The sequence below is a fragment of the Eleutherodactylus coqui genome, chromosome 4 (genome assembly GCF_035609145.1).
Source record: "Eleutherodactylus coqui strain aEleCoq1 chromosome 4, aEleCoq1.hap1, whole genome shotgun sequence".
NCBI classification, from domain to species: Eukaryota; Metazoa; Chordata; class Amphibia; order Anura; family Eleutherodactylidae; genus Eleutherodactylus; species Eleutherodactylus coqui.
This window is the reverse complement of record NC_089840.1, coordinates 63,669,621-63,697,440: the sequence shown is the minus strand read 5'-3', so window position 1 is coordinate 63,697,440 and position 27,820 is coordinate 63,669,621. Positions and strand designations below refer to the sequence as shown.

General features: G+C 41.6%; 1 protein-coding gene across 2 annotated transcripts in view; it reads left to right on the top strand.

Annotated features, from left to right (window-relative positions):
• The window catches only part of NSRP1 (nuclear speckle splicing regulatory protein 1), a 47,259-nt gene extending 34,893 nt beyond the window's left edge, over positions 1 to 12,366 (top strand). Inside the window, exons 3-7 of one of the 2 annotated variants that reach the window (XM_066599590.1) lie at positions 695 to 751; positions 6,037 to 6,165; positions 7,892 to 8,099; positions 8,983 to 9,091; positions 11,002 to 12,366. In XM_066599590.1, coding sequence (XP_066455687.1) covers positions 695 to 751; positions 6,037 to 6,165; positions 7,892 to 8,099; positions 8,983 to 9,091; positions 11,002 to 12,145 — 1,647 coding nt within the window. In that variant the 3' untranslated portion in view covers positions 12,146 to 12,366. Of the gene's footprint in view, positions 1 to 694; positions 752 to 5,075; positions 5,175 to 6,036; positions 6,166 to 7,891; positions 8,100 to 8,982; positions 9,092 to 11,001 lie in introns of those variants that run through there. The other variant, XM_066599591.1, reaches the window with a different exon arrangement.
• The last annotated feature ends 15,454 nt before the right edge of the window (positions 12,367 to 27,820 follow it).

Genomic DNA, 27,820 nt, shown 5'->3' with positions numbered 1-27,820 from the left:
TTTTTTTAAACTGTGAAAAAGTCACAAAAAAGAAAAAACTATTACACTTTGGTATTGGCGTAATCGTACTGGCCCGTAGAATTACTTTAATATATTATTTATGCTGCTCAGAGAATGCAGGGAAAAATAAAAATAAAAAACATGCCAGAATTACAGATTTTGTTCATCTTGCCACTAGAAAAAAATGGAACAAAAAGCGATCAAAATTTTACATGTTCCTAAAAATTAGATAAATGAAGACTGGAGTTCATCCCGCAACAAACAAGGCCTTCTAGAAGAGCTCTGGCAATGGAAATAAAATTAATACGGCCCTTGGAATGTGGCGACACAAAAGCAAACTTTTAAGAAAAAAAAATGTTTTAAATGTACAAAAATAGCAAAACATTAAAAAAAACTGTATAACCTTGGTATCGCCGGAATCATGCTGACTCGGAGAATAATGTTATCAGACTGAAAACAGGCCATGCGAACAGCTGGATCAGCAGGGATCCCACGCCGCGGACCCTCGCGGATCAACTATTGATGATGACTTATCCTGGAATGGGTCATCAGTAGTAAAAGTTCCGGAGAACCCCTTGGTTTACACTAGTTTTTAGAACAATATGAAATTTCTAATACTAAATAAACTCAATAATAAAATTCCAGTAAATGTGTAATGGATGTCGGTTTATTAATATTCTTTTTTTTTTTCTAGATGTCTGTTGGAGAGAGTCTGCAAAAGGAAGCATTAAAGAAACGTGTCATGAAGCAGGTATTGTGTATTACGCATCCTTGGTGACATTTTATGTATAGATTAACAGCAGTTAGAAGAAAAATCAGCCTGCTTCAGGGGCATAAATGAAGCCATGCTTGCCTCACCCAAATCCCGTCAGGGACAGTTTTAGACAAAGTGTGGCCCTGGGCAAAGATCAGTAGTGGGGCCCCAAATAATAAAATATACTGCCAGCACCGCACTCACATTCAGTCAATTCAGGCAGCGGGGTCTAGAGCTCTGCAGCACTGAACTCTATCACTTCCAGGGGCATGGCTTGGGTTATAGAAGATCAGGGGCACAAGTCAAAAGACGCACTGTATGGCCCCCGCAGCACACACAAAAAATATTCATATATAGTTGTCAAAAAGCCCAAATAATACCAACATACTGGTATATAGTGAGTGAGTAATATTATCAGAAGATAAGGAGGATAGAAAACAGGGCAAAGCAACTTAATGGATCAAAATGAAAGCTATTGTTTTTAAGTTTTCCGCATAATCATAGTGGCATTCGGATGCTTTGTGTTACTAGTAAAACCACTAAACAAATGCCAATATTACTACCATATAGTCTTAGATACCAACTCCACATAGGCTCTATGCAGACCATATAAGTGATTACAGTACCATTATATTCAGTGATCACAGGTAACGAACGTCCTTTCTGACTGAAGTTGTTTACATGAACTTTTATTCTCCATCTGGCCCTGAGCACCATGACGACTTATCCTGGCCACTACCTGTCTCTGCGAAATTTTAACCCTTTCCAATCTAATTTGTATTGTGGTTTTCCTAGGGGGCTTACTCTTTTTCTGCCATTATAGAACGGCGCTATCTGCTTAACCCTTTCCAATCCAATTTGTACCTTAGATTTCCTAGGGTCTTACTCTTTTTCTGCAGTTATACAACGGCGCTATATGCTGGCTAAAGCCAGTACTGCATGAGGTGACACGTTGGATAGGCTCCAACAGCAGAGAGGCTAGCAATATACAGTAAGAGAACCCCGACGGATGTCTTCCAACATAATAGCTGTACAGCCTTAAATCATAATGTCTTCAGAGGTCAGACAGTGGATTGGAAAGGGTTAAATACAGTTATTGTTGGCTTCTCACTCTTACAGCATCCTCCCTACGTTATCCACACCTCTGCACAATCTCCCTATGCATAGTGCCCCAGGTAATAATTCCACCTAATAGTATAACCCCCATTTGTGCCCCTTATATGCCCCAGACAGTAACTGCTGCTTTTAGTGCCCCTCACACCGTAAATTTGCCCCTACACAGTAATACTGAACAGGGAGAAATTAGGTGAAACAAGTATATGGCGACTTTTTTCCGTTTTTGGAGTAGCAGGCCAATCAGTTTTGCAAAAAATTGTCTTGCCTGGATAACCCCTCTAACGGCTTATTCAAACAAGCGATTTTCACATTCTAGAAAAATAATTGGGACTCCTATTGCACGTGAGAAAAAGAAATGTCTGATACACGGAAATAGACAGATGCAGCGCATACGGATGTCACACGGACATGCGCAATAACAAAAGTACATATTCGTGTGTTAGGGCCTAAAGCAAATGAACAGTAGAGGGTATAAATGTGAACACATGTTGCTTATAGTCTTCTATACTCCTGTGGGATAATGCTCATAAAACTTGATGCTTACAACAAATGTTCACTCTTTATACCATCTTGAAGAATTTGTGAAGTGCGGTCTTACTGCAAAACCTCCGGCTTCTTGAGCCAGGTTATTTTAGTTCTCTCTAAGGCTCAGCTCAAGGCATCCTCTCCAGTACAGCTCAATGGTTGAACTGACTTGTAGAAATAGTATTCATGCCACTCATTTCAAATCAGAATGACATTGACAAGATGATGTTTGATAGACTTGCACTGTGGCTATTGACCGCAATAGCCCAGCCCACTGCACAACTATTTCCTTAATATGCGCTCTATAACTACTATGTATTATTTTGCTGAAAACTCTTCACCAAGTAAAATTCTAAATTGCAGTTTGAAGCCACAGCTATCAAAGGATTACATAATGAATATATAATATATATACTTTTTTATTATTATTTAAAAAAACAGAACAAAAAACCTTTCCCTATTGGGACAATTTTCACACTTTTGGCATATACGAGGGGCTGCTGATAAGTCTTTGGCTTTGTGATCTTTTTTTGTTTCTATGGTAACGAATGTTACATCACATGAAAGTATTGTGCGTCTAATATATGTTTTCAAAATTTTGTGTTTGTAGCTTATGGCAAACGTGATCTAGGCACGCGGGAAAACAACATGGCCGAGTCTAAGGCGATATTCACAGCAAATGAGAGCAGAGGAGTGATAACATTCTTGTTTCTGCAATGAAAGTCCGTGAAGGACATTCATGGTGATATATCGAAGACATTGGGGGATCAATGCCCTTCATATTCTACAGCTAAGAACTGGGTTGCCAAATTTAAAACGGGCCACTTCAGCACCAATGAGGAGGAACGTCCTGGACGACCGAGAGGTTGTTGTTCCGGAGATCGTCGATGCTGTGCACAACCTCATACTGGAGAATCGACCAATTTCAGCTGAAGGAATAGCAGACATCATGGGGATTTCTCGTGAACGTGTTTGTGTCATTATCCATGAACATTTGAACATGAAGAAGCCATCTGCAAAGTGGGTCCCCAAATGTTTGACAACAGATCAGAAAAGCATCGAGTGAAAACCTCCCGGTTCATTTGTCAGCGTTTCCAGACTGATAAGAACTTCCTGGATCGATTGGTCACTATGGATGAGACCTGGATTTATTTGTATGACCCTGAAACCAAGGAGCAGTCAAAAGAGTGGAGGCACAGTGGTTCCCCTCGCCCAAAGAAGTTCAGGGTGCAAAAATCAGCCACTAAGGTGATGGCGTCTGTGTTCTGGGATAAGGAGGGCGTGCTGCTAGTGGACTACCTTCAAAATGGTTCCACCATCAGTGCAAGGAATTGCATTGAACTTTTGGACCAATTGAAGGCAGCTCTGAAGGCCAAAAGGCGCAGCAAGCTGTCCAAAGGAATCTTGTTCCTGCAAGACAACACCTCCGCTCACACTGCACAAGCGACCATGGCAAAACTGGTGGAGCTAGGCTTCCAGCTGGTTGACCACCCACCTTATTCACCAGATCTAGCTCCCTCCGACTATCATCTGTTTCCAAACCTGAAGAAACACCTCAAGGGTACCAAATTTCCCACCATTTCTGATGCCATGGCTGCTATGGATGACTGGTTTGAGGCACAACCGAAATCCTTCTTTTTGCAAGGCTTACAGAACTTGGAATACCGATGTAAGAAGTGTGTTGACATCAGTGGAGAGGATGTGGAATACATGTAAAGTTTCATCTTCCCATCTCGTTTCTTTCTGGGTAAAGCCAAAGACTTATCAGCAGCCCCTCATACAAATAAAGCCTGAATTAAATAATTCCTATTTTAGCCATGTATTTATTAAATGTAAAGACCTGGTACGTTGTGTAAATACATCTTTAAACTCATGAAGTGCCTTTTATGCAATTTTGTATTAAAGTGTAATGTTTTGTCAAAATCCATCAAAAATTCAGGTCGGTTGCTAAAAGTCTAACCCGAGCAGAGCCTTAAGTTGGTTTCACACTTGCGCCCAGGAAAGAGAATCCCCACAGCCAAATGGCTCCTTCTCAGGATGGAACTGAACCGCGCCGAACAGACCCCATTGAATATAATGGGATTTGTTTTAGATTCCAGTCACGTGGAAGAAAAAGCTGGACATCTGAGCTCTGCATGCAGCACTTTTTCTTCCGGTATTTTGAGCCCGATCTGCGGCGGAGCCTCCGACTGCAGGATCCAACGTAGATCTGAAACCGGCCAAACAGGATAAACCCTTCTAAATTATAAATGAATATTCAATATAGGCAGAGTTCATATATGCACATTTTCTGATATGTCAAATTTGCTGATGACACAAAGCTAGGAATATTAGCTTAACACTAGGGAAGAGAGAGAGAGTATTCAAAAATATCTAGAAAAGCTTGAACAGTGGGCAGAGACTAACAGAATAGTATTTAACAAGGAGAAATGGAAGGTCCTACATCTGGGCAAGAAAAATGGAAAAAGCACATACAGAATGGGAGGAATTGAGCTAAGCAGCACATGTGAAAAAGACTTGGAAATATTCAGAGGTCACAGACTGAACATGAGTCAACAATGTGATGCAGCAGCCAAAAAGGCAAATACAATTCTGGGATGTATTAAGAGAAGCATAGAGTCTAGATCACGTGAGGTCATTATCTCCCTCTACTCTTCCTTAGTCAGACCTCATCTGGAATACTGTGTCCAGTTTTGGGCACCCCACTTTAAAAAAGACATAGACAAACTGGAACAAGTTCAGAGAAGAGTTACCAAGATGGCGAGCGGTCTGCAAACAGGCGGTGATCTTTCTTCCGAATGTCACATGTAGTTTCTACCCTCTTCTCTTTTACACATAGAATCAGAAAGTAAGGGTATATTTACACAGGCCGATTGACGCCCGAGTGATTGCTCAAAAGAGCGATTTAGGGGAAGTGAATGAGAATTACTAATTTGTCAGTTCCTTGATTTTTAGCTCCCCTAAAAATAAAGTGGCTATCGGCTCATGTAAACAGGCAGGCTTTCATCTATGAACGACTGCCTATTTACTCTGAATGGAAGCAAACGACTTGAAGAGATCTCCGGCGCGCTCCGCCTCCATTGAGTGAGCAGTTATCACCCTCGTGTAAAAAAAAAAAATATATATATATATATATATATACTTATCCCCATCCACAGCATGAAGACTAACAGCTCTCCCCCCTTTTGTGTATAGGGAGACAGCTGTCTGTATTCATGCCGTGGGTGAGCGGATACCGATACGGCCTCCCTCTGCAAGCTTCAAAGTGTATTTATTCTGAAACGCCGCAGTGTTACAGAATAAAACCTCCACAGGGGCAATAGGCACCCCTGTCCCGGGGTCATGCTGCCCGTGGGGCTGGAACATAGATGTACTAAACTGGGCAAATGTGCTAACAGTGTACTGATGTAAACTGGAAGCTCTATCTTTCTCTAGTGTGTCTGTAGTAATCATACATCACGTAAAGTGTTGCAACCTAGTGCTTTGTGTAAATTGTAACTTTTCATATATGTTATGGTGATGCTGAACCTGTCCTTTCTGGTGGAGATCTAAATAAGGTTTTATCTGAATCATGACGAGAGTATTGTAATAAAATATGATGAACTACAGAAATGATCATATTTCTCTCCCTCTCTTCCAAGACCAAGCTGGAAATGCAAAAAGCCCTAGAGGAGGACGCATCCGTGTATGAATACGACAGTGTGTATGATGACATGCAGAAGACCAAGGAGGATAATGCAGCTAAGACGCTATCTGGAAAGGATAGACAGGTATCCCTCTGCTCAGCGTCCACTAAAAGGGATTTATGAGTTAAATGATGTGTTGCATTTTATGTACAACCTTTGATATTCTAGAATAAGGATGCTTTCACATCTGCTGCGGGGGGGGGGGGGGGTTCAGTTTCCTGCTCTATTTGGAACCGAACAGCACCGAACGGACCCCATTGACTATAATGCGGTCCGTTCGGTTTCCGCTCAGCTGCCCGGCATTTTACTGCTGCATGCAGTGCTTTTTCTTGAGCCAGATCTGCAATGGAACCTCCGAATGGAGATTTTAGCGCAGATGTGAAACCACCCTAATGCAGCTATATTTTGCTAACTCTTTATTGAATGATCATAATTTCTTGTGCCTATAATACAGTAAGTACAAGTATTCAGCGATGTTCTCACCTCGTTTTTTATTATATTTGGTTTATATATCGGGAAAGTGCCTTGCGCACGCCTAGCATGTATCAGTAGACCCTTATTCATCTCACGGAGGCCAAGAGACTGTCCTTTGGCTGGCATGCAGTGGCACCACGGTGCCGACATACGTGCTTTTCTATACAGTAAATCACTGAAAAAAATGTACGCTGAAATAGTTTTGTACAAGTCCTGCAGAGAACATGGGGTTTATTCAGTCGCTGAATCGGTTCCATTTTTGGCTGGTGGTTGACTGAGGTATGGGACTTAATAATCTTTTTGTCCTGCTGCAGCCAGTTGTTGTTCAGTGGATTGTCGGAGGAGGGAGTACATGGCTGAGCTCATGAGACACATACAAACATTGTTTCTTGTACACTCAACGATCACTACGTTAGGCGTAGCTGGCGTGTGACATCTTGTGATCAGTTACGCAGTACTGTATGATGGCTGCATCACGATCAGCTCTCGGATAATGTGCTGACCTCTTCTCTGCTTAGGAGAAGGCAACATTTGCAGAGGATGTCAGAGGACCTTGGACATATGGCAGGTTGACTGGAGTTATAAGTTTCTGCTGAAACATATGGATGGCAACTCTGCATCTTTCATAAATAGCATTAAGCCGTATCTCATGGGTTCACCATTTGGGTTCAATGGTGGTGTCATGGTCTGGGCCTAGGACCATTGGTTATCATACCACATCCTTGAATGGTGGATGCTCCTGGGAGCTGTTAGCTGACAGTCTACACTCATATCCTCGAAAATCGTTCCCAACCACAGGGCCATTTCTTTTTAACAACAAAATGCTCCGTGTCATCAAGCTTGGATAACTAGAGAATGGTTGGAGGAACACAACAATGAATTCTTCATACTGCCTTGGCTCCCAAACTCCGCGGACTTTAACCCCATTGAACATGTTTGGAAAGGACTGTGAGATCTGCTCCCACTTATCTGCAAAATCTGTACCATCTGAAGGAGCTGCTGCAGCGGGCATGGGTTCGAGTTGAGTATGGAGGATGTTTGCCACCTTGTGGAACCTGTTGCCTGATGTCTGTAAGCTGTGATTGCCCAAAAAGATGGAGCAACCCGTTACTGAGTAGGTGTGCCTGATGCAGTGATCGGTCAGTGTATATTTAGTTTTAATTGTAAGATAAGTGCCGGGATCATTGATTTTTTTTGTGCATTATCTGTTTTTACGTTTTAAATGTTGTCTGTGGTGAGTCAAACCCCTTTAAACCCAAGCCAGGCCTGTATCTTATTAAGTAGTCAGAAAAGTTACTGTTCATAATTGGAGCATATGTACTTTTATTTTACTCAGCCGAAGTATATCAAGAACATCCTGAAAGCAGTGGAGCATAGGAAGAAGGAGCAGGAAAAAAGAATGGAGAAGAAGATCCAGAAGGAACGTGAAATGGAAGGGGAAGAGTTTAAGGACAAGGAGGCTTTTGTCACAACTGCCTATAAGAAAAAACTTGAGGAGAAAGCTGAAGAGGAAGAGCGGGAGAGGAGGGAAGCTGCCATAGAAGGTGAGAATTCATGTTATCACATGTACACAGAATAGTCTTCTTCATAAATAAATGCATAAACTAGATAAAGAATTGTTGGTTATCCATATAACTAAGAGGACTGTCCAGATCAGAAGACCACGTTTTGTGTTGCTTCTAGAGATGAGCGAGCGTACTCGCTAAGGCAAACTACTCGAGCGAGTACCTGCCCGCTCGTCTCTAAAGATTCGGGTGTCGGCGGGGGAGAGCGGTGAGTTGCGGGAGGGAGCAGGAGGGAGCGAGGGGGAGAAAGTGAGAGAGAGATCTCCACCCCCCGTTCCTCCCCGCCCCCCGCCGGCACCCGAATCTTTAGAGACGAGCGAGCAGGTACTCGCATAAGGCACTACTCGCTCAAGTAGTTTGCCTTAGCGAGTACGCTCGCTCATCTCTAGTTGCTTACCATATATGGGGGATCTTGCTTCAGGGAGCCCTGATCAATTTCAGTAAGGGAGCCTCAATGATTTATAGGAGTTTTCCCTTCTTTGCCCCCACAAGTAAAACAGAACATCCAAGTTCTTCTCATGCCATCCATTGTTTACTATGTGCAGAGTCGCAGTCCAGCATATGGAAGCTTGCAATGTTTTATAGTTACTATAACTGGAAACAGAAACACAAATGTCCTAGTATCCTAAATTTACATTTTATGACAGAACTATGAAACATTGTAAACCAGAGGTGACCCTTGGCCAACAGTACGGTATTGGAGATGTCAACTGTATTCATTTACCCTGTTCCCTTATCAGATGGAGTAAATTGTTAGTACCGCCGTGGCATAGGTATGAATTTCCAGCCCATGGAAATCTGCAGTAGCATCCAATAAAACATTGTAACTATGGCATCAAACACACTTTCTCTTGTGTTTTAGCATCTCTGGATGTGACTAAGCAGAAGGACCTGAGTGGCTTTTACAGACATCTGCTGAATCAGACCGTGGGTGAAGAGAAAGCTCCTGAATGTAGCCTGAGAAGCTCCGAGTAAGGAAAATGTTCATGTTCTGTTTATCCTAAAATATATATTTGCCAATTTCAGAAAGCGTAGCTGCATTGATTTAGATATGTGGGATACCCATCCCAAAGTCCTAAAATACTAATTAGAAAGGAGTTTTTGTATATTAGAAGAAATACAGGGTGCTTGTTTTCTATATTGAAACTCCTCCAGTCTGCCTAAACAGCTCATTAACCCCTTAAGGACGCTTTTTTTTCCCCCCAGTTTTTTCCATTTTGTTTTTGCCTCCCCACTTTCAAAAGTTCATAACTTTTTATTTTTCTGTTGACACAACTATCTGAGGCTTGCTTTTGCAAGACCATTTTTTTTTTCAATGATGCTACTTAATGTACCATATACCATAAAATTTACTTCAATAGATTGGACTACACAGCAATACCAAAAGTTTTTGGTTTTGTTTTTTAAATTCTAAATATGGCAAAAAGTTTTTCTTTTTACTCTTTGAATGTTGTTTATTTTTACAATACCCAAAAAACTTTTCACTTTTTTTTACTATTTTTTTGGTCCCCTAAGGGGGCTTCAACTTGCAATCATTTGATCGCTTAAATCATATACTGCAATACTGCAGTATTGCAGTATATGGTATTTCTGCCAGCATTGTATTAAGACCGGCAACAGGTACATCTTAATAGGCAGAAATACATGGCAGCCCAGTGAGGCCTTCAGAAGGCAACCAAATGCCCTGATGACCGAAAAGCACGTTACGTTTCAGAATGGACAGCGGCATGTAACGGGGTAACAGCTGCGATTGGTGTCAACACAGATTGGGACTGTTATGGTCAAGTATCAGCTGTCAAAGACAGCTTACATCGGTTAAGTATAGAACAAGCTCAGCTCCTGATTTCGCTCCATATGAACGCCATACTAAGGTTAACCCTTTGCAATCCATATTTGGATTCATGGTTTCCAAGGGGGCTTTCGCTTTCTGCCATTATACAATATAGTCTGCTGGCTAGAGACAATACTGTGGTATGGGACATACTGGAGAGGCCCCTGACAACAGAGCAGCCAGTAATATACAGTAAGAATACCCTGCCGGACATCTCTCCGACATTGGAGCTGTACAGCCTTCAATCAAAATGTCTTTAGACCTTAGAGAGTGGATTGGAAAGGGTTAATTTAACTTGTCCAAATATCTACTTTCCAAGCAATGCTAGTAACTATTGACTTTTATCATAGATCTTCAGTGCTCTTGCTGCCATAAGTTAGCAGCCACTCATACCATTTACAATAGGCTTTGCTGGCTATTACATTAGATCAGTCACTAAACAGTCACTCTCTCTTAACCCAGTGATAGCCGTTTCCTCCATGCCGACAGCAAGGATGAAAGTGATCATCAGATCTTCAATGCATAATACTTCAAACCAATGTTTGTTTGTCCTTTTGTGTTTTTTTTTTTACTGCAAATACAAGCAGATTTGACTAGATACATGACTAAAGGCAGCAGATTTATCTAATTTATTAGTCTTTCAAATTACAGGCTATACCCAGAACTGAATCCAGATTTCTGTTGCACCATACTGATGGGAGGGTCAGAATTTGGCGCAAGTGGCTTGAACCAAGGACCCTTCCTGTCAGCTGTTCAGAGCACATCAGTACCGTCGCCTAATTTGAGCAACTACAGGAAGCTACCCTTTATGTCTGGGACAATGTTTCTGCAGAATGAGTTCAGCACTTAGTAGAATTGAAGTCACAACAAATTTCTGCGGTTCTGAAGGCCAAAGAAAGTCCAACACACTACTAGATGGGTGTCTCTAATCAAGTGGTTATTTAGCGTATATATTACTGTGTAGCAAATTGGGATTGATCGGGCTTTATACGTTTCATGGAATATTACTAATATATAATTGTATACTCTATTTCTGTTTTTCCTGTTCAGGGTGAAACAGGAAAAGCCAAAAGGATATTCTGATGAATCTAAACATAGGAACCAGGAGGAGAACATCGATGCCGATAGTGATTTGGAAATGGAGTCCAGTGAGGATGAGGATGCTTCAGACAAATCAAATGACAGAAAAGAACAAAAAACCCATGATAGACGTACACGAACAAGCTCATCGAGCGAGGAGGAGGAGGAGTACCACAAACACAAGGCAAAAAATAAGAAAACGGGTGACAAAGACAGAATGGGGAGAGACAAGTCTCATAGCCAGCAGAGTTATGACAGAGAAAAAATGGAAGAAAGGACAAGGTATAAGGTGCATGGCAGTAGGGAAGACCAAGTATACAATGCTAGGGTTAAAGAAGAAAGAGACGAGTGCATTAACAAGGATAGAAGGAGAGAAAAAGAGCATCTGAAGAGACGGGAGGATGACTATTATATTGAAAAGGATAGGTGTGAAAGAAAAGGCAAAGATGAGGGAAAGATGACAGAAAGGGCAGATAAAGATCGAGACCGCAGAGAGAAATTAGACAGAGAACATCGAAATAAGCAGGACAGAGAGAGATCGGGGAGGGACCGCGGGGACAGGCCGGAGAGGGACCGCGGGGACAGGCCGGAGAGGGACCGCGGGGACAGGCCGGAGAGGGACCGCGGGGACAGGCCGGAGAGGGACCGCGGGGACAGGCCGGAGAGGGACCGCGGGGACAGGCCGGAGAGGGACCGCGGGGACAGGCCGGAGAGGGACCGCGGGGACAGGCCGGAGAAGGAGCGATCTGATCGAGATCATATCGACAGAGAGAATAGATTCGGAGCAGAGAGAGAGCGAACAGACAAAAATGAACATGAAGGCGAAACAAACAAGGAGCTGGAGGATAGTTCAGATGAAGCTAAGATTCACAGTGACTCTGAGAAAAAAGAGGAGAGTTGCTCACCGCCAGAACCGTCTCAGAATGCTGACAAGGAAGAGGCTTCTAACTCCAAGCGCAAAGTGGAGGAAACCTCAAAAGAAGATAACCTCTCCAAAAACAAATTTGCAAAACGCAGTAATGAAGAAACTGTATTATCAGCCAAAGATCGATATCTCGCAAGGCAAATGGCTCGATCTGCCGTAAAATCATATGTAGAAAAAGAGGAGGACTAAAGGCAGGGTTCATTTTGGTTATCCGATGGAGCTGAAAAACCGTCAACTTACATGGCAGTAGATGCTACTTTTATGTCATCGTTGCATTTCTCTGGTAAGAAATGCGGATTCCTGGAATTTGCATCGGTAGAATAGATTTATTTATCGAGCTCTGTTTTTGAGGAATTTGTGTTACTTCGGACAAATTGTAAATTTGATTCAAATAAAAAATGTTACAATAATCCTGTGTGGTTTTGATATCAGATAAACAGTCGAAGATGTTAAGTGCCGGAAATGACCTCCTTACAGATTATGCTCCAGAATGTTGATGCCATTTTTTTCCTTTCTTCCCTTTTTCATGGCTTTTTCTTCAGTTTTTGATTATTTACACTTGCCTTAATCTAATTCATTTTTGCTATCTTTGTGAATTTTTATGGCACATAGAATTTCCTTACGTAAGCATGTAATTATCACCCAATTATGTTAATTTTTCTCGTAAAGGGAACTTCCAGCTCTAAACAATTTATGACCGATTGGCCATCAGTAATTTACAATTGGAAAACTTCGCTGGTATGTTCCAGAAGCCAGAAAATCATAGATTTTTCCAGCCACATACATAATTGGGTGAATATTCTGAGAGGCATCGTTAATCAGTTTAAGGCCGCGTTCACACAACTGTAATTTGCGGCGTGTCACCCAAGATAGGCGCAGCAAGTACGCAATATCGTCACGGTCGTGTGAGCCCAGCCTACGGATAAAAGTCAGTGTGCAGGGAAAGCGGTAAATTTTAGATTTATTTTAGTTATCTACACTTTAGGGTATCTCACTAAAGATGAGCGAATCTACTCGGTCACGCCCCTTTTTCACCCAAGCGCCGCGATTTTCGAGTACTTCCATACTCGGGCGAAAAGATTTGGGGGGCGCCGTGGGTGAGTGGGGGGTTGCAGCGGGGAGTGGGGGGAGAGGGAGAGAGAGAGGGCTACCCCCCGCTCCGCCACGCCTCCCCCCGCCCCCGGGCGCCCCCTGAATCTTTTCACCCGAGTACGGAAGTACTCGAAAATCGCGGTGCTCGATCGAGTAATTACTCGAAACGAGTATATTCGCTCATCTCTATATCTCACCTTTAGAAAGCATTAAACATGGCAAAAACCTTTCTTTCCCTATGGTGTTAGTTAACCCTTAGTTTTACTTATGCATCTGTTTACATTTGCCATGACTTGTAATAAATTCTCCCAAATTGAACTTTCATGTAATCTACCTTAAGGTTCTGTTCACACTGTTCTCATGTCTTCTGCTTATAACGGAGTCATGGGTTGTGTAGAGAAAATAAAACGGGAAACGGAATAGAAAATACTAGAGCCAGTACTGTGGTATGGGACATGCTGGAGAGCCCCCCGTCCCCGTCCCCGAGTGGCCAATAATATACAGTAAGGATACCCTGACAGACGTCTTCCAACATCGGAGCTGTGCAGCCTACAATCGGAATGTCTTCAGACGTCAGACAGTGGATTGGAAAGGGTTAAAAGCAATGAAATAGGTATGTCAATGCCACACTTACCTTGCTAGGTTGTGTAATTGAGACACAACACTCATCAGGGCGCATCTAATGGATCTTGCAAGTTCTGCTGCCTTCCAGTCTCGTACCGGTCAACACCAATCTGGGGCTGGGTTTACCATGTTGTGAATATTAATAGAAAAGCTTGGAGTCCTTGGGCACTGGACACAAGGGAATGGGTCAGTGATGTAAATAAACCAACACTACCCTTTATTGTATAAACACTTCCAAATGAGTAACGCATTTCATGCCCATATTGGGAACTTCGTCGGGTTTAGTCCACAATTTCACATACACATTTAAATAGTTATTCCTGCCATTGTCTGCCTATCAAAATAGTGTACCTGTGTTTTTAGCTAGTTTTCCGAAATATACCAGGTTCCTCTTATCCTCTCATTTGCTGCTGTTTGCACTGTTTCATGTCTAGAAGTTCTGATTTTCCATGTGGTCTTCCCCATTTTTCTGCTGTTTGCAATACACTTTCATCCAGGGGGCATTTAGCAAGGCTTACGTTCTGCCAGTAGTTTACTGTCCTGCACTTCCTTGCCCTTATTTTCCATGCTTCATTGCACAGTCTGTGGTCCAATCAGCAGATGGTCAATATCTGAATGCCTGCCCTTCTGCTTTCAAAGTATGATTTAGGCAATCTGGTCTAATGGTTAGAAAACTCAATATGATGTGTGTATGCAAGTGAGGCAGCTGTCTGACAGCAACCTCTAAGTGCAGGGGAGCACCCCTGTGAGCATGACGCACACCCCTTCCACCCCCATTGTTGAGGAAATGTCCCTTTGTTCTTGCTACTACAGATGTTCTTTATCTAATGATAGGCAGTGAATTACAGGGATCCCTAATAGCAGCCATTTCAAATGTGATTTAAAGTGGTAAAGCAACAACATTTTTAATGTAAGTATAATACAGAATTGATGAGACTAACACAATCTAGTATAATCCATTTTCGTTTTTTCCTCCACCCCCCCCCCCCTTTTAAAAAATCGTAACTCCTTTATTTATCCATCGACGTCGCTGAGAGCTTCTTTTTGTCGGGATGAGTTGTATTTTTCAATGGGGCTATTTAATGTAATTTGGAATACATGCGACTTCTTGATCGCTTTTTATTGCATTTTTTTCTTGTAGACAGGCTGACCAAAAAAGCGCATTTCTGTTGTTTGTTTTTTTTTTACGTTCATTGTGCAGGGTAAATAATGCATTACTTTGATAGATCAGACATTAATAGATGCAGCGATACCAAATAGGTATTTTTGTTTTATTCTTTAGATTCTTTTATTACAAATATGGCAAAAGGGTTGCTTTGATCGCTCCTGCAGTATGATGTAATGCCATGGCAATACATCATACTGCGATCAGGCAGGCATTCTATCAAGCCACCCCACGGGCATGGCTTGATAGGCATTCTGCCAAGACAGCCCTGAGACCTTTCAGAAGTTCCCCTGCTGCTATGACAGCTCCCGGCAATCTCATCGCAGGTGGGGGAGGGGGGGAGCACCTCGAGGTCAGAATTGACAGCTGCATTTAAAGGGTTAACAGCTCCGATCAGCTGTGTGGCTTATCAGAGCGGTTACCGCCTGGTGTTGGCTGCAAGAAACAGCTGACGCCTGCCCTGTATGGAGGGAGTTCGTTGTGTGATCTCCCTTCATACAAACCCTGACGCTGCAGGACGTTAATGTACGTCCTAGAGCAGGAAGGGGTTAAAGTATGCCAATAAGGTGTATGTTGTAATCTCTATGTGTAGGGAACCATGCGTCAAACTGCAGTATTTTGGACACTTATTAAGCAACACTTTTTGAACCGCCCAGTATGAATTTTGATAGGGATACCCTATTTCCCTGCCACCCGCACACTCCCTAGCTATTATTTATTTGGGGTGGGGGAAGCGTGTTGTGCATTCCTTGGAATTACTCAACAGAAATACATAAGAATGACTGTCATGATGATTTTATTAGCATTTTCTTTAATTAAACATGATTTATGAGTGTTTCACATCAGCAAGATCATTTGTAATAATCCTGTGAATATATGTATATTACATACATTGTTATGATGAGACTTATTTCTTATTTCTCTAATGATAGATATTAGATAATTTAATTATGTATATTACACCATGCAGAACAAAGCTCCGATGTCGGAGGCTGTCCTGCATAGTCTTCTATACATATGCAGAACAGCATCCAACATTGGAGAGCTGCCCTGCATACTGTTAGAAATATGTGTCGCACCTCGGCCGACATCAGAGCTACGCAGGAAAAGGTCCGACACTGGATTGGAAAGGTTTAGTCATAGCTGAAACGCACAGGTGCCTGTTTGCACAGGTGAGCCTTTTTATTAGAATATATCCATAGAAAGGAAAGATTAATTTATTATGAGAAGTGTCGGAATTATGTATATAGTTTTTTTCTATGTTGTATTCCTGAGAAACCGACTTGGCATTGTTCTCAGTGCTCTCCCCTTATTGGAGGTTGGCTATTTGGCATAATGCTGTGGATCAAGATTTTTGGTGAGCTGTATTTTCAAACTCCCTGATAGAGTGCCTTTTCCACACTGTGATACAGTACAGCATGCTGCGGTCTCTTAACACTGAGAGAAGGGGACGAAAGAGACAGCCGACACGGCCGTGAGCAGCAGTGCAACCAGCTATGTGAAGGAGGTACACAGGCTCTACGGTAGCAAAATGCTATGCAATTTTTTTTAATGAAGATTAAAGTTAAATGTAATTAGAAAGTTGGTTAATTTTGCAATTAGGCATCAAATAATAAGACAGCGTAGCGGTATCTTAATATACTGGGATTTAAAGTTGCTGACAACTTTGATAAAATTGAATAAAAGCTGTATAAGGTTAAGTACACACTGTGGTGCTCTTTCGTCAGCTGATCTTTTGCATATTTACATGGGTGGATTATTGGGGAAGCAAATGTTTTTGCCCAACAATCGGCCCATGTAAATGTCCCTTAAGGCTACGACTACCCATGACTGCAATAGGCTATGCACGACCAGAAATAATTTTGTAGCCTTGCACTGACATTAAGGTCAATGAGGTTATGGTGCAAATTGCAGACTACCACAATCCTGGGTTAGAGGTTGCAAGGAATCTATTGAGGTTCAGTTTTTTCGCAACCTGTGACTTGTACCTTGAACCCATTGACCTTAATGTGAAGTTGCCGGGCTATACAGTGATTTTTGGTCGCTAAATTAGTTTAGAGGATTTAAGCCGAGTGAAGGTTTTCTGGGGTATGATGTAATTTTTCACTAAGATCCACGCTCATGGTCGTGGCAGGAAAAAAAGTCCTTTCACGCGATTTTAGGGCGCCAGCAAGAAAACTTAAAAACGCCTACGCCTGTGTGAAAGAGTCCTTAAGTAGAGTTTACTTTCTCTAGAAAATCAGACACTATCCAAAAAGTGCCGTATAAATAATTAATTAAAGCACCAAATAAAGATGGCCGCGCCGCTTCTCGAACTACCTGCTGCACACTGTACATTAGTATGTCTCGGTAGTCTAAGACAGTACATGGAATGCTGTTCACATGGGCAGCACTGGTCAATCAAAACTCATGAAGCATACTAAGGCTTCATGCACACAACCGTACGCAATTTTAGTGAAAAATGCATTATTTTTACTGCGTGTGTATGCACGGATTTGGTGCATCTGTATACATTGCGTTAACACGCTCAGAAAAAAGCAAAATGGTCCAATTGATGTCACTTCTTTTTCCATTGTCTCCTGTGAGCATGTGTAAAGAAAGCAGTAAATACATTTCTGTTTACGTGATCCCATAGGCTTTAATGGACCATTTCGGCCTGTGATTCAGAACAAAGTAGAACATGCTTTTTTTTTTGTTTGTTTTTTTTCTACGAACCTAAAATACACACGTTTGAATCCACTAATGCAAATCAATGGTGGTGTATTCTGTCCGTATTACGTCTGTAAAAATTATGGATGAAATACGGGCTTAATGCACTGTGTGCTTCAGGTAGTCAGAGAAGAGGTTCGGCTATCTTTGTTTGTCCAGGACCTGGGGGTCGCATTAAAGGGCCACTCCAGGGATTTTTCTTTTTTAACCTTTTGCAATCCAATTTTGGATTCAGGGTTTCCTAAGGGGCTTTCTCTTTCTGTCATTTTACAATGGCGCCATCTGTTGGCTAGAGCCAGTACTGCAGTATGTGACATGCTGGAGAGGCCCCTGACAACAGAGCGGCTAGTAATATACAGTAAGAATGCCGTGCCGGACGTCTTCCGACATCGGAGCTGTACAGTCTTCAATCAGAATGTCGTCAGACAGTGGATTGGAAAGGGTTAATTCATTTATTATGTAGCCATCTCCCCCCAGTATATATAAGTCTGCTAGTGTTACCTTGGTTAGTTATTTCTTTCGGTCTGCAACTCCCGGCCTCTTTCTTCCTCAGATGGTCATGTGATCTCAGTACTCGGATTTACTTGGGGTAATGATTAGAGATGAGCGAACACCCAAATGCTCGGGTCCGCATTATTCGAGTCGAGCTTTTCCGGAAATTTGAGAGCTCTAATCGAGTAACAAACCCCATTGACTACAATGGGAGACTCTAGCATTTTTGTATGTGGGACGCCGGGACCTGAGCTCTTTTTTTTCTCTCCCTCTCCCTCTCCCCCTCTCCCCCTATTTCCCTCTCCCCCTCTCCCCCTATTTCCCTCTCCCCCTCTCTCCCTCTCTCTCTGCACGCTGGGGCAGGGTCAAACACGGCGTGATGCTCATTCGAGTAATGAGCACCATCGAGTACGCTAATACTCAAACAAGCATCAAGCTCGGCAGAATACTTTCGCTCAACTCTAGTTATGATCTCTGAAACTAGTCAGTTTCTCAGTGTTGTATGATGCTGTTGCCTGAATCCTACTACAGAAACTGCCTACAGGGGACACAGACACTTCTGTCACAGTTACTGATGATGATGATCGCACAGCTCCTGTCACACATTTATAATAGAGGAGATCACAGCTCTTCCTCCTGACTGTATACTTATGGTCTGTAGCTTATTTAGGTGAATATAATAGGTAATGATAATTAGCCCCTTAAGGATATGACCCTTTTGTTTCCATTTTCAGTTTCCTCCTCACTTTTAAAAAATCTAAACATTTTTCCATTTATATAGCTACATGAGGGTTTGTTTTTTGCAGGAACGAGTTGTATTTCTCAATGGTACCATTTAATGTACCACATAATTGACTAAAAAGTTTTAAAAATTTCTTAAGTGGAGTGAAATGGAAAAAAACCCCCCTCAATTCTACCATCTTTGCGGAGGATCTTGTTTTCACAGTGTTCACATTGCAGCAAAAATGACAACTTTATTCTGTGGAACAATACGATTACAATGATACAAAATTTATATAGTTTTACTGCACTACTTTTAAAAATTAAATTATCTTTGAGAAAAAAACAAGTTTTCTGTCGCCATCTTCCGACAGCTAGAACTTTTTTTTATTTTTCATTCGCTATAGTTTTGTGAAGGCTCATTTTTTGCAGGACGACCTGTACCATATTGGAGTTCGTGTGACTTTTTTGATTGCTGTTTATTAAACCATTTCTTGGAGACGGCATGACCTAAGAATCCCAATTCTGGCATTTTTTCTCTGATGACGTTCACTGTGCGGGATCATTTGTGTTACTTTGATAGATCAGACTTTTATGGACATAGCAACACCGAGTATGCTTTTGTTTATTACTATTAATATGGGAAAAGTGTTTTTCAAACTTTTACTTGCTTTATTTTTTTCCACAAATTAAAAAAAAAAATTACTTTAACATTTTTTTTTTAGTCCTACTTGAATTTGTGATCATTTGATCGCTCATAAAATATAATGTAATGCCACAATATTACATTTTACCACATTTTGACAGGCAGTCATAGACCTTTATTCATGGCAGCCCTGAAGCGCTTTAGAAGGACCCTGGTTGCTTTGGCTACCTAACGGCACACCACGATTACATTGCCATCGGGACCCCAGGATGCTATGGGGACCCTGAGCAATAATCGGGGCATTTAGAGGGTAAGCAGTTGCAATCAGTGTTGTTGCTGATCCTAATTGTTGCAGGCGGGTGTTTGCATTAACAGACACCCACCTCCCTGCTTGTTTAGAGTGGGATCGCCTTATGATCCGGTCCATATAAACCCTGCACATTCAGGATGTAAATGTACACCCTGTTGCATTAAGGGCTTAAACTGTCCGCCCGGCAGGCAGAAATGGTATAGCTTCAGCTAATGCTGTACGGATGCATCATGGGATAGATGTGAAACTGACAGTAAAGAAATCTCACCGTCAAGGTGGTGCCTGATAAGCATCAGACAGGGGGCCACATTGCAGGAAAGTGGCTGAAATACACTGAGGAGACCTCCATAGTGTGACAGCAATCAGTTAAGTGGACAGGAATGGAAAAATGTGTTTTTACCTAAGTGTCCCCTTTAATAGTAATTTTCTGTTTATGAAAGAATTTACCTCCAAACACCATGTCTACCAAGAGGAGAATAATTCCATACGTGAGACCATGTGGTATGTCGATATATTTATTATGGCAGTAAATTTCTTACAGTAACAGTTACAATACAAGGCACATACTGATAATTTACAATCTGTCTTGGAACATTCATAAGTGGAATGGCTGCATAATTTAATACAGATACATAATGTACAGGTGAATGAATAGAATATATAGATATGTACAAATATAACTCCAATTACATGCTCTACTAAAGGCTTTACTATTCCTGATCAACACAAATATATAAATATATGTATATATATACCAACAGCTGGCATCTCTCTGTGAAACCACAGGATGGCTTTGGATGCACACTTTTCACATAGAACCAGCTGATAGTATCACAGTATCACTGTGATTGTGCTATTAAAAAGAATCAGCAATCTGATTACACACAGAATAACAGTCTTCAAAAAGATATATTCTCTGAAATGGATGGCATCAAGTATAGATGATGAAGGGACAGAAATGAATGGACATTGGCACATGGTGTGTTCTGTACAGACTAATATTAGAAATGCTTCTTGGTATGAGATTGTATGCAGATAACACGGTTATTTAGTTTCATATGAATCCAGTAGGGAAAAAAAAATACTTTATGCTTCCGCATGGAATTGGAGGCATACAGGAGGACAGTATGGACGTCAGTGGCCATGTGCGGAATATGCATTGCTTCACATGCACTTTCGTTTGTGATCTCTAATGAAACCCCACAATAAGGGAACAATACAGGAGAGATTTTCTCAAAGTTGTCACAAGTAACAGAAAACCTTCCGATCAATCAGATCCCATCGTTTTAGCATTGCATACAGAAGAATAAAGTTAAAAATCATTTTTTCAGTTAATATGTTTCAGGGCTTACTCCCATCAGTGGTTCCATTCAGTCGCTGAATTCCATTTACAAACGGGTCAAAACAATGCAACATGCAGAAGCCTGTCCGGAAACCAGATGGACCCCATGATAGTCAATGGGGTCTATTTGGTGCTGATCAGAGATGAGCAAGTGTACTCGCTAAGGCAAACTACTCGAGCGAGTAGTGCCTTATGCAAGTACCTGCCTGCTTGTCTCAAAAGATTCGGGGGGCGGGGAGAGCGGGGAGGAACGGGGGGGGGGGGGGGAGATCTCTCTCCCACTCTCTCCCTCCCGCGCCCCCTTGCTCACTCCCACAACTCACCGCTCTCCCCCGCCGGCACCAGAATCTTTAGAGACGAGCGGGCAGGTACTCGAATAAGGCACTACTCGCTCGAGTAGTTTGCTTTAGCAAGTACGCTGGCTTATCTCTAGTGCTGATCAGTTCTGTCATAAGACTGTTGCATTCAACGGGGCTCCGATTTCCTACTCCTCAAACAAAGCTGGAAAACAGAACAACCGAGCTATGAACGAGCCCTTAGATGGGTAATTCAGTGCGGTCTCTCTTGTATTTCACATGCTGAACATCTGAGACCTCCTAAATGCTCAGGTTATGTAGGTTGACCCTGTAATGAAGTATTCGTTATTAAGCAAGCTGTACGTTTTTAAAGTACTTGCTCAAATGATTGAAATATAGCATTGCATTGAAATGAATGACTAACCATGTAATGCATGAATGGGTCAAATCAGCCAGACCAAAGGGACCAGGTTCCAAGCAGGAGGGGATCCTACTCTATAATGGCCATAATCTTGAATACTGGAGCACTCTCTCTTACGGTTTTTCACTTTCATATTTCCAACCTCATTTAACCACTTTACCTTCACAGCTTATGCCATGGGACTTTGTGAAACTCATTGGGAAGCACTATTCTTGGGAATCACTTGCATAGGAGAAAGCTGTCAATCAGCGGCAGTTGAGTGGGAGGAACATGCAGCTTTGTGAATAAGATCACAGCGCTGTCAGCATGCTGCAACCAATAAACTATTATGGTCCATTTAGACACAACGATTATTGCTCAAAAGCCATGTGTTGAGCGATAAATGTTGCGTCTAAACGCGTGGCCATCTTGCGCTATTTGTTCATCGGTGATATCTAGCAAGCTAGAAATCACCGATGACTGTTATCAGCACCGCATGCTGATTTTCTCAGCGGGTGGCGCTGATAGTATTTTTTCAACTGGTATCCTTCTGGCAGTTCTCAGCAGGACACCAGCTGAAAGCTTCGAGAATAATGCAGCCGTTTGCATCGCGGCAGTATCCCGCTCCGCCTGTATTAACTCCTAAGTAGCTAATTAGCTACTTAGAGTTATGCAAAGATAATCGCTCAAAACTGTCACTCAAACTGTCATTTGAGCGATTATCTTTCAGTGTAAATGGGCCTTTAGGGTATGTTCACACATAGGGGAAATGCTCCAGATTTTCTGCAGCCTTTCATTAGTACCATCAGTGTGGATGAGATTTCAAGAGATCCTATCCACACTCTGCGGGGAAAAATCGAGCAGCATACATTGACCTGCGGTGCAGATTGACGGTGCAGATTTCACCTCTTCAAATGAGGCGCTGACAGACGTGTCACAATCCACACGTTACATGTGAATACTGATGTAGATTTTGATGCAAATCTGCACCAAAATCTGTAGATTTTCTGCTGTGGAAAATCCGCTATGTGTGGACATAGCCTAAATGTGGACAAAAAAACATGACTGCAATCAGTGTGCCCGATACTACTACCATGTTTCCCCTAAAATAAGACACAGTCTTATTTTAATTTGTGACCCAAAAGAGGCATAGTGTCTTATTTTTGGGGGCTTATACTCACATGGTCCGCGGCGTCCCAGTGCCTTGTGCTGCTGGTCTCTGGCAGCAGTCTGCAGTGTCTGAGATATCTGTGCAGAGGACACGGTGCTGGCGCTCGATGAGCCAATCACAGCCATTCAGCGATGTCATTCACTGGACGCAGGGTACTCAAAGCCCTGTCACCAGAAAGAAGAGGATATCTCAGTGCAGAAGACACGGCAGCTTGCCGCAGTGCCGGGGACCATCGCAAGGGACTCAGATGTCGCAGGCCAGGTGAGTATTGATGTTTTTTTTTTCATGTACTTTAGCTAGGGCTTATTTTTGGGGTGGGGGTTTATATTTTTAAGCCTCCTCCAAAACCAGGATAGGGCTTATTTTCGGGGGGAACTGTACCTGCTGCATTCAGACAGGGAGGCATAAACACCTTTGCCTTATTTCTTATTGGTTTAGTAGGGGTTTAATGCCAACATTAACAGCTGCGTTCTTTCTAGATAAGATGAATTCTTCAGTGTTTAAATAACGTGGGGCAAGTATTCTGATAACATATGAACATTTTCTTATCTATGACGCTACTTACAGATAGCTCGATTTTCTCAAAGTTTGCATATGCTCCGAAAGGGCCCTTTTGGAATTATTTCTACACTCTAGTTACACACAGACCCAAACAAGCAGGTGGTTGTAGCCTACTCATTTGCAATAATATTGGTGATCACTTATCTGCAAATCCAATGTATTTTCTTATTGTATATTCCGTATTGTTATATGAATGTGGGTTATGTAGTGCGAGGTAATGTTCCTTTTCTATAATTACAAATAATATAATGTATCAGATATGTTATACATATTTTAATGGCAACAGATAACTAGATACGCTGCTAAATAGAGGAATTGACCTTGTCCTTTTCAGCAAAAGTAAAGGTTGACCTTTTTACCTTCACAGGTTTACATATATTGGGCCCCCTATTTTAAAGATTTAGGGAATATCTGACTTGTATTATGTCTTAAAGGCCATGTACACATTTCTGCTCTTTTTTTTATCAATGTGTTTTTGGAAATTAATGTCTTATTCATGGCTATGCTTGTAGTGTTGTCCAAGGCACTGCAGACTGGAAGACCAAAATAATAGCAAATTCTGACAGCTACTCCTGACTGGTTGTGGTTCACTTCAGGTGGCTTTTCTGCTCTTATCAGGAGTGATGGGACCAGCAGATACTCAGTGGCAGGATGAGATAAAGGAGAGATAGCTGTGTAGTATTGAGTGGGTGTGGTTATGCTACACAGCCTCTGAAAAGGAGAAGGGAGGGGGAGCTGAGCTTGTGCATGTTCATAAAAGAGACCAGCTGATCAGTGCTGGGAAGCCCTGAGCCAGAAACTTGAATGTAGGAGAAGCTGCAAACCATGTATGAGGCTTTCGAAATGCATGGGAAGGATAACTCAATTTTAACCCCCCACCTCTCCAAAAAAAAACAGATAAGGGCTTTTTTTCAGTAGGGACTTAGATATGTGTGTATTGATTTTTCATGAACAAATGTACTGAATTATAGAACGTATTCCCCTTATAGTGCTCCTGCATATGGGAACCCTCACATTATCAATTACCAGAATGTCTCATTTCCCATTTTTAATAAAAAGGGTATGGCACATCTGTAGTTTTCATTAAAAAAACTTTCTATTTGACAGGTTTATACTAGAGAGTAATTGTGCGAAGCTATATAACTTTCTATACAGTAATGTTTGTATTGTTTTGCCTCCCATACACAATCATACTGTGACCTACACTGGTAGAAAACACCCACATTCTACAATTAAATAATTTCTTTACTACTTATGTGAAATGTTCTACAGTATCTACTTAGCCCAGTTTTGCTTGAGTGTAATACTACTCTATTTTGCACCCATACTGCAGCCACATTTCCCGCGCCAACTGAAGCTCTAATTATCCAAACTAACAGAATCATGTGGATCTATAGTAATCAATAAACCAGTACATTGATTTACAGCCCAAATACAGCACATTATGCTTATTTGAAACTGGTTTAAATCTCCTGCAGTAACTGTATATACATTGCTACATTTCTTCTCTTGCGATGCCCCTTAGGGTACGTCCACATGGGATGTATTTTCTACAGCAGAAAATCTGCCTATGTTAGGGTGTGTTCATATCTATTGCTGCTGTTAAGTTCTGTCATAGAAACAGAACAATTAAAATTATAGAGTGCCATTAAATAATGGACACCAAGAGCACCTAACAGACCCCACTTACTATAATAAAGTCCATCATTCTACCGGAGTAAGTAGTGCTGCATTCATGCTGTTCATTAAAGGATGAAATCAACGGTGAAAATCTGCAGCATCAATTGACATAATGTAGAGTTAAAAATCATATCATTGATGCTGCTGATTTTTTTAAGCATCATGTGGATGAGGTTGGGTAAAATCCTATAATTCCATATTTGAAAAATGCGCCACAGGAAAAGCAGGACTTCCATTACTCTCATAAATAAAATAGCTTTTATTGCATCTTCTAAAAGGCAACACAGTGGCAAGCAGAGGATAAAAACTGGAATGCTTACATGTTTCAAACCATATAATCCTGGCTCTTAGTCATAGCTAGGATTATATGGCTTGAAACATGTAAGTGCTCCTGTTTTTATCCTCTGCTTCCCACTGCGTTGCCGTTTAGAAGATGTGTTTTATGAGCGTTATGAAAGCCCTACTTTTCCTGTGGCCTGTTGTTTCATTGCTGGTGCAAGTGTTTTTCTTCCCTGCATTCTCTTATTCATATGAGGACTGATTCAATCCTGTGATGGCGAGCTGTTTTTTCTATCTATATTTTCAAAATGGGAACATACTAGAGATGAGCGAGTATACTTGCTAAGGCACATTACTCGAGCAAGTAGTGCCTTAGCCGAGTATCTCCCCGCTCGTCTCTAAAGATTCGGGGGCCAGCGCAGGTGACAGGTGAGTTGTGGGGGGGGGAGAGAGAGATCTCCCCTCTGTTCCTCCCCGCTCTCCCGCGACGCTCCCCGCCGCCGGCACCCGAATCTTTAGAGACGAGCGGGGAGATACTCGGCTAAGGCACTACTCGCTTGAGTAATGTGCCTTAGCGAGTATACTCACTCATCTCTAGAACATACCCATAACATATTCTGGAGCCCAATGTATTTCAGTCTGCCTTGCAATCTTTTGACATCTTCTCATGGTAACTACCATTTTCTACCCTATATCTGTGTGTTCACAAGAGGTTCTATCACTTATAACAATACATAAGAATACATGTATTATAATGTATAGTTAAATATAGCTTATTACCTGCAGAGTAACAGTGCAACATTTTCATGCACACACAGGAGTTTGTAAACCTAATGCAATGCAAACCTATAAAGTGAAATAGTAAAAAATGCTAATAAAAACTAAGCCCTGAGTAGGAGTTTACTAATTGACCTGTTATAAATCATCTATATACACTTATTGATTATATGGAAAAGAAAGCTGTTGCATCACTTGGCAACAGGTACAATACAAACCATACAAAAGTAATAGAACATATAGCCATTTATGATGGCTTACTACTATCCATACTATATAACAGCTGTCTCATTTCATAGCTCAGTTTGCTGGGGTTACTTGTAAAGGTGAATTATGCAAATGGCATGTTTAATCTTAAAACTCATAACCTGTCCAAAAAAAAAGAATGCAAAGCGCTCTCAAAATTGAATGTTTTCTGCTTGCATATTTAAACAGGCAACTAATTTATGCTCATTTACAATGAAGCGTCCTCCAGGAATTTAAGGATATTCCTACAGAGTATTACTGTAGAACTTGTACAGAACAGGGGATAGAGCCTTAGGCTAAAAGTATGTCCACCTCTGCAACCAATTTAGGATTGCACCAATGCATCTAAAAGAATGAAGCAACTTTGCTTATAGCCTTGATCAGAGGCGTAACTTGAAGATTCGAGGCCCCGATGCAAAATCTGTAACAGCGCCTCCCAACTGTAATGCGTTATTCATATTACTAGGCTCCCTATATGGAGAAAGGGAGGCCTTATTGGCCACCTAAGGGTCCAGGGCCTGGGTGCAACCGCATCCCCTATAGTCACGCCCCTGGTCTTGATAAAAAAAAACTACTACTTTGTGTATCCAGTCCCTATGCAAACGTGGGTGTTACTATAATAACACATTACAAAAAATATATTTTTGTGTAATGTGGTCTTCTAGTCACGTGTTACTCTCTTCCATCTGTCTCTCTTCTTCTAACCAGCAGACAGCCTGAATAAACAAGCATTATATGAATGAGGTAATAAAAAATAAATTACAGTACTAATTTAGATATTAATTATTAAATGGGACACATCGGTCAATTAGAAATGGGCACATATAGCCTCAGTATTACAGCTGTTGTATAATATACCTGGTGCAACACCTTAAAGCTTGAAAGGCCTCTACACTTTGGGAAAAAAATGTCATGGTGCACAAAAAAAAAAAAGTTTCCTTCTCATTAGAGCTTCTTCACATCAGTGTCAGGATTCCGTTCGGAACCTTAATCGCTGAATTCCGCTAGAAAACAGGACAAAATAGCGCAGCAAGCTTTGCTATTTCATCATGTAAAATGCTGGACTGCAGGCTGGAAATCGAACAGACCCCATTATAATCAATGTGGTGTCCATTCAGTGTCTGTTGGGTCATAAGACGGTTCTATTTGGCCAGGGAGTGACGTTTTCATGCTCCCCGAACAGAGCAGGAAAACAGAACTCTCTAGCGCTAATGTGAACAAGCCCTTAGTTATGTTAGCTGAATGGTTAATACATCTGTCATTTTAAAACTTCATATGCTGATACTGAAATAATGTGGTGATTAGGGTAATAAATATGTTTACCCAACCACTTGGGTAAACAATTTTTCGCCAT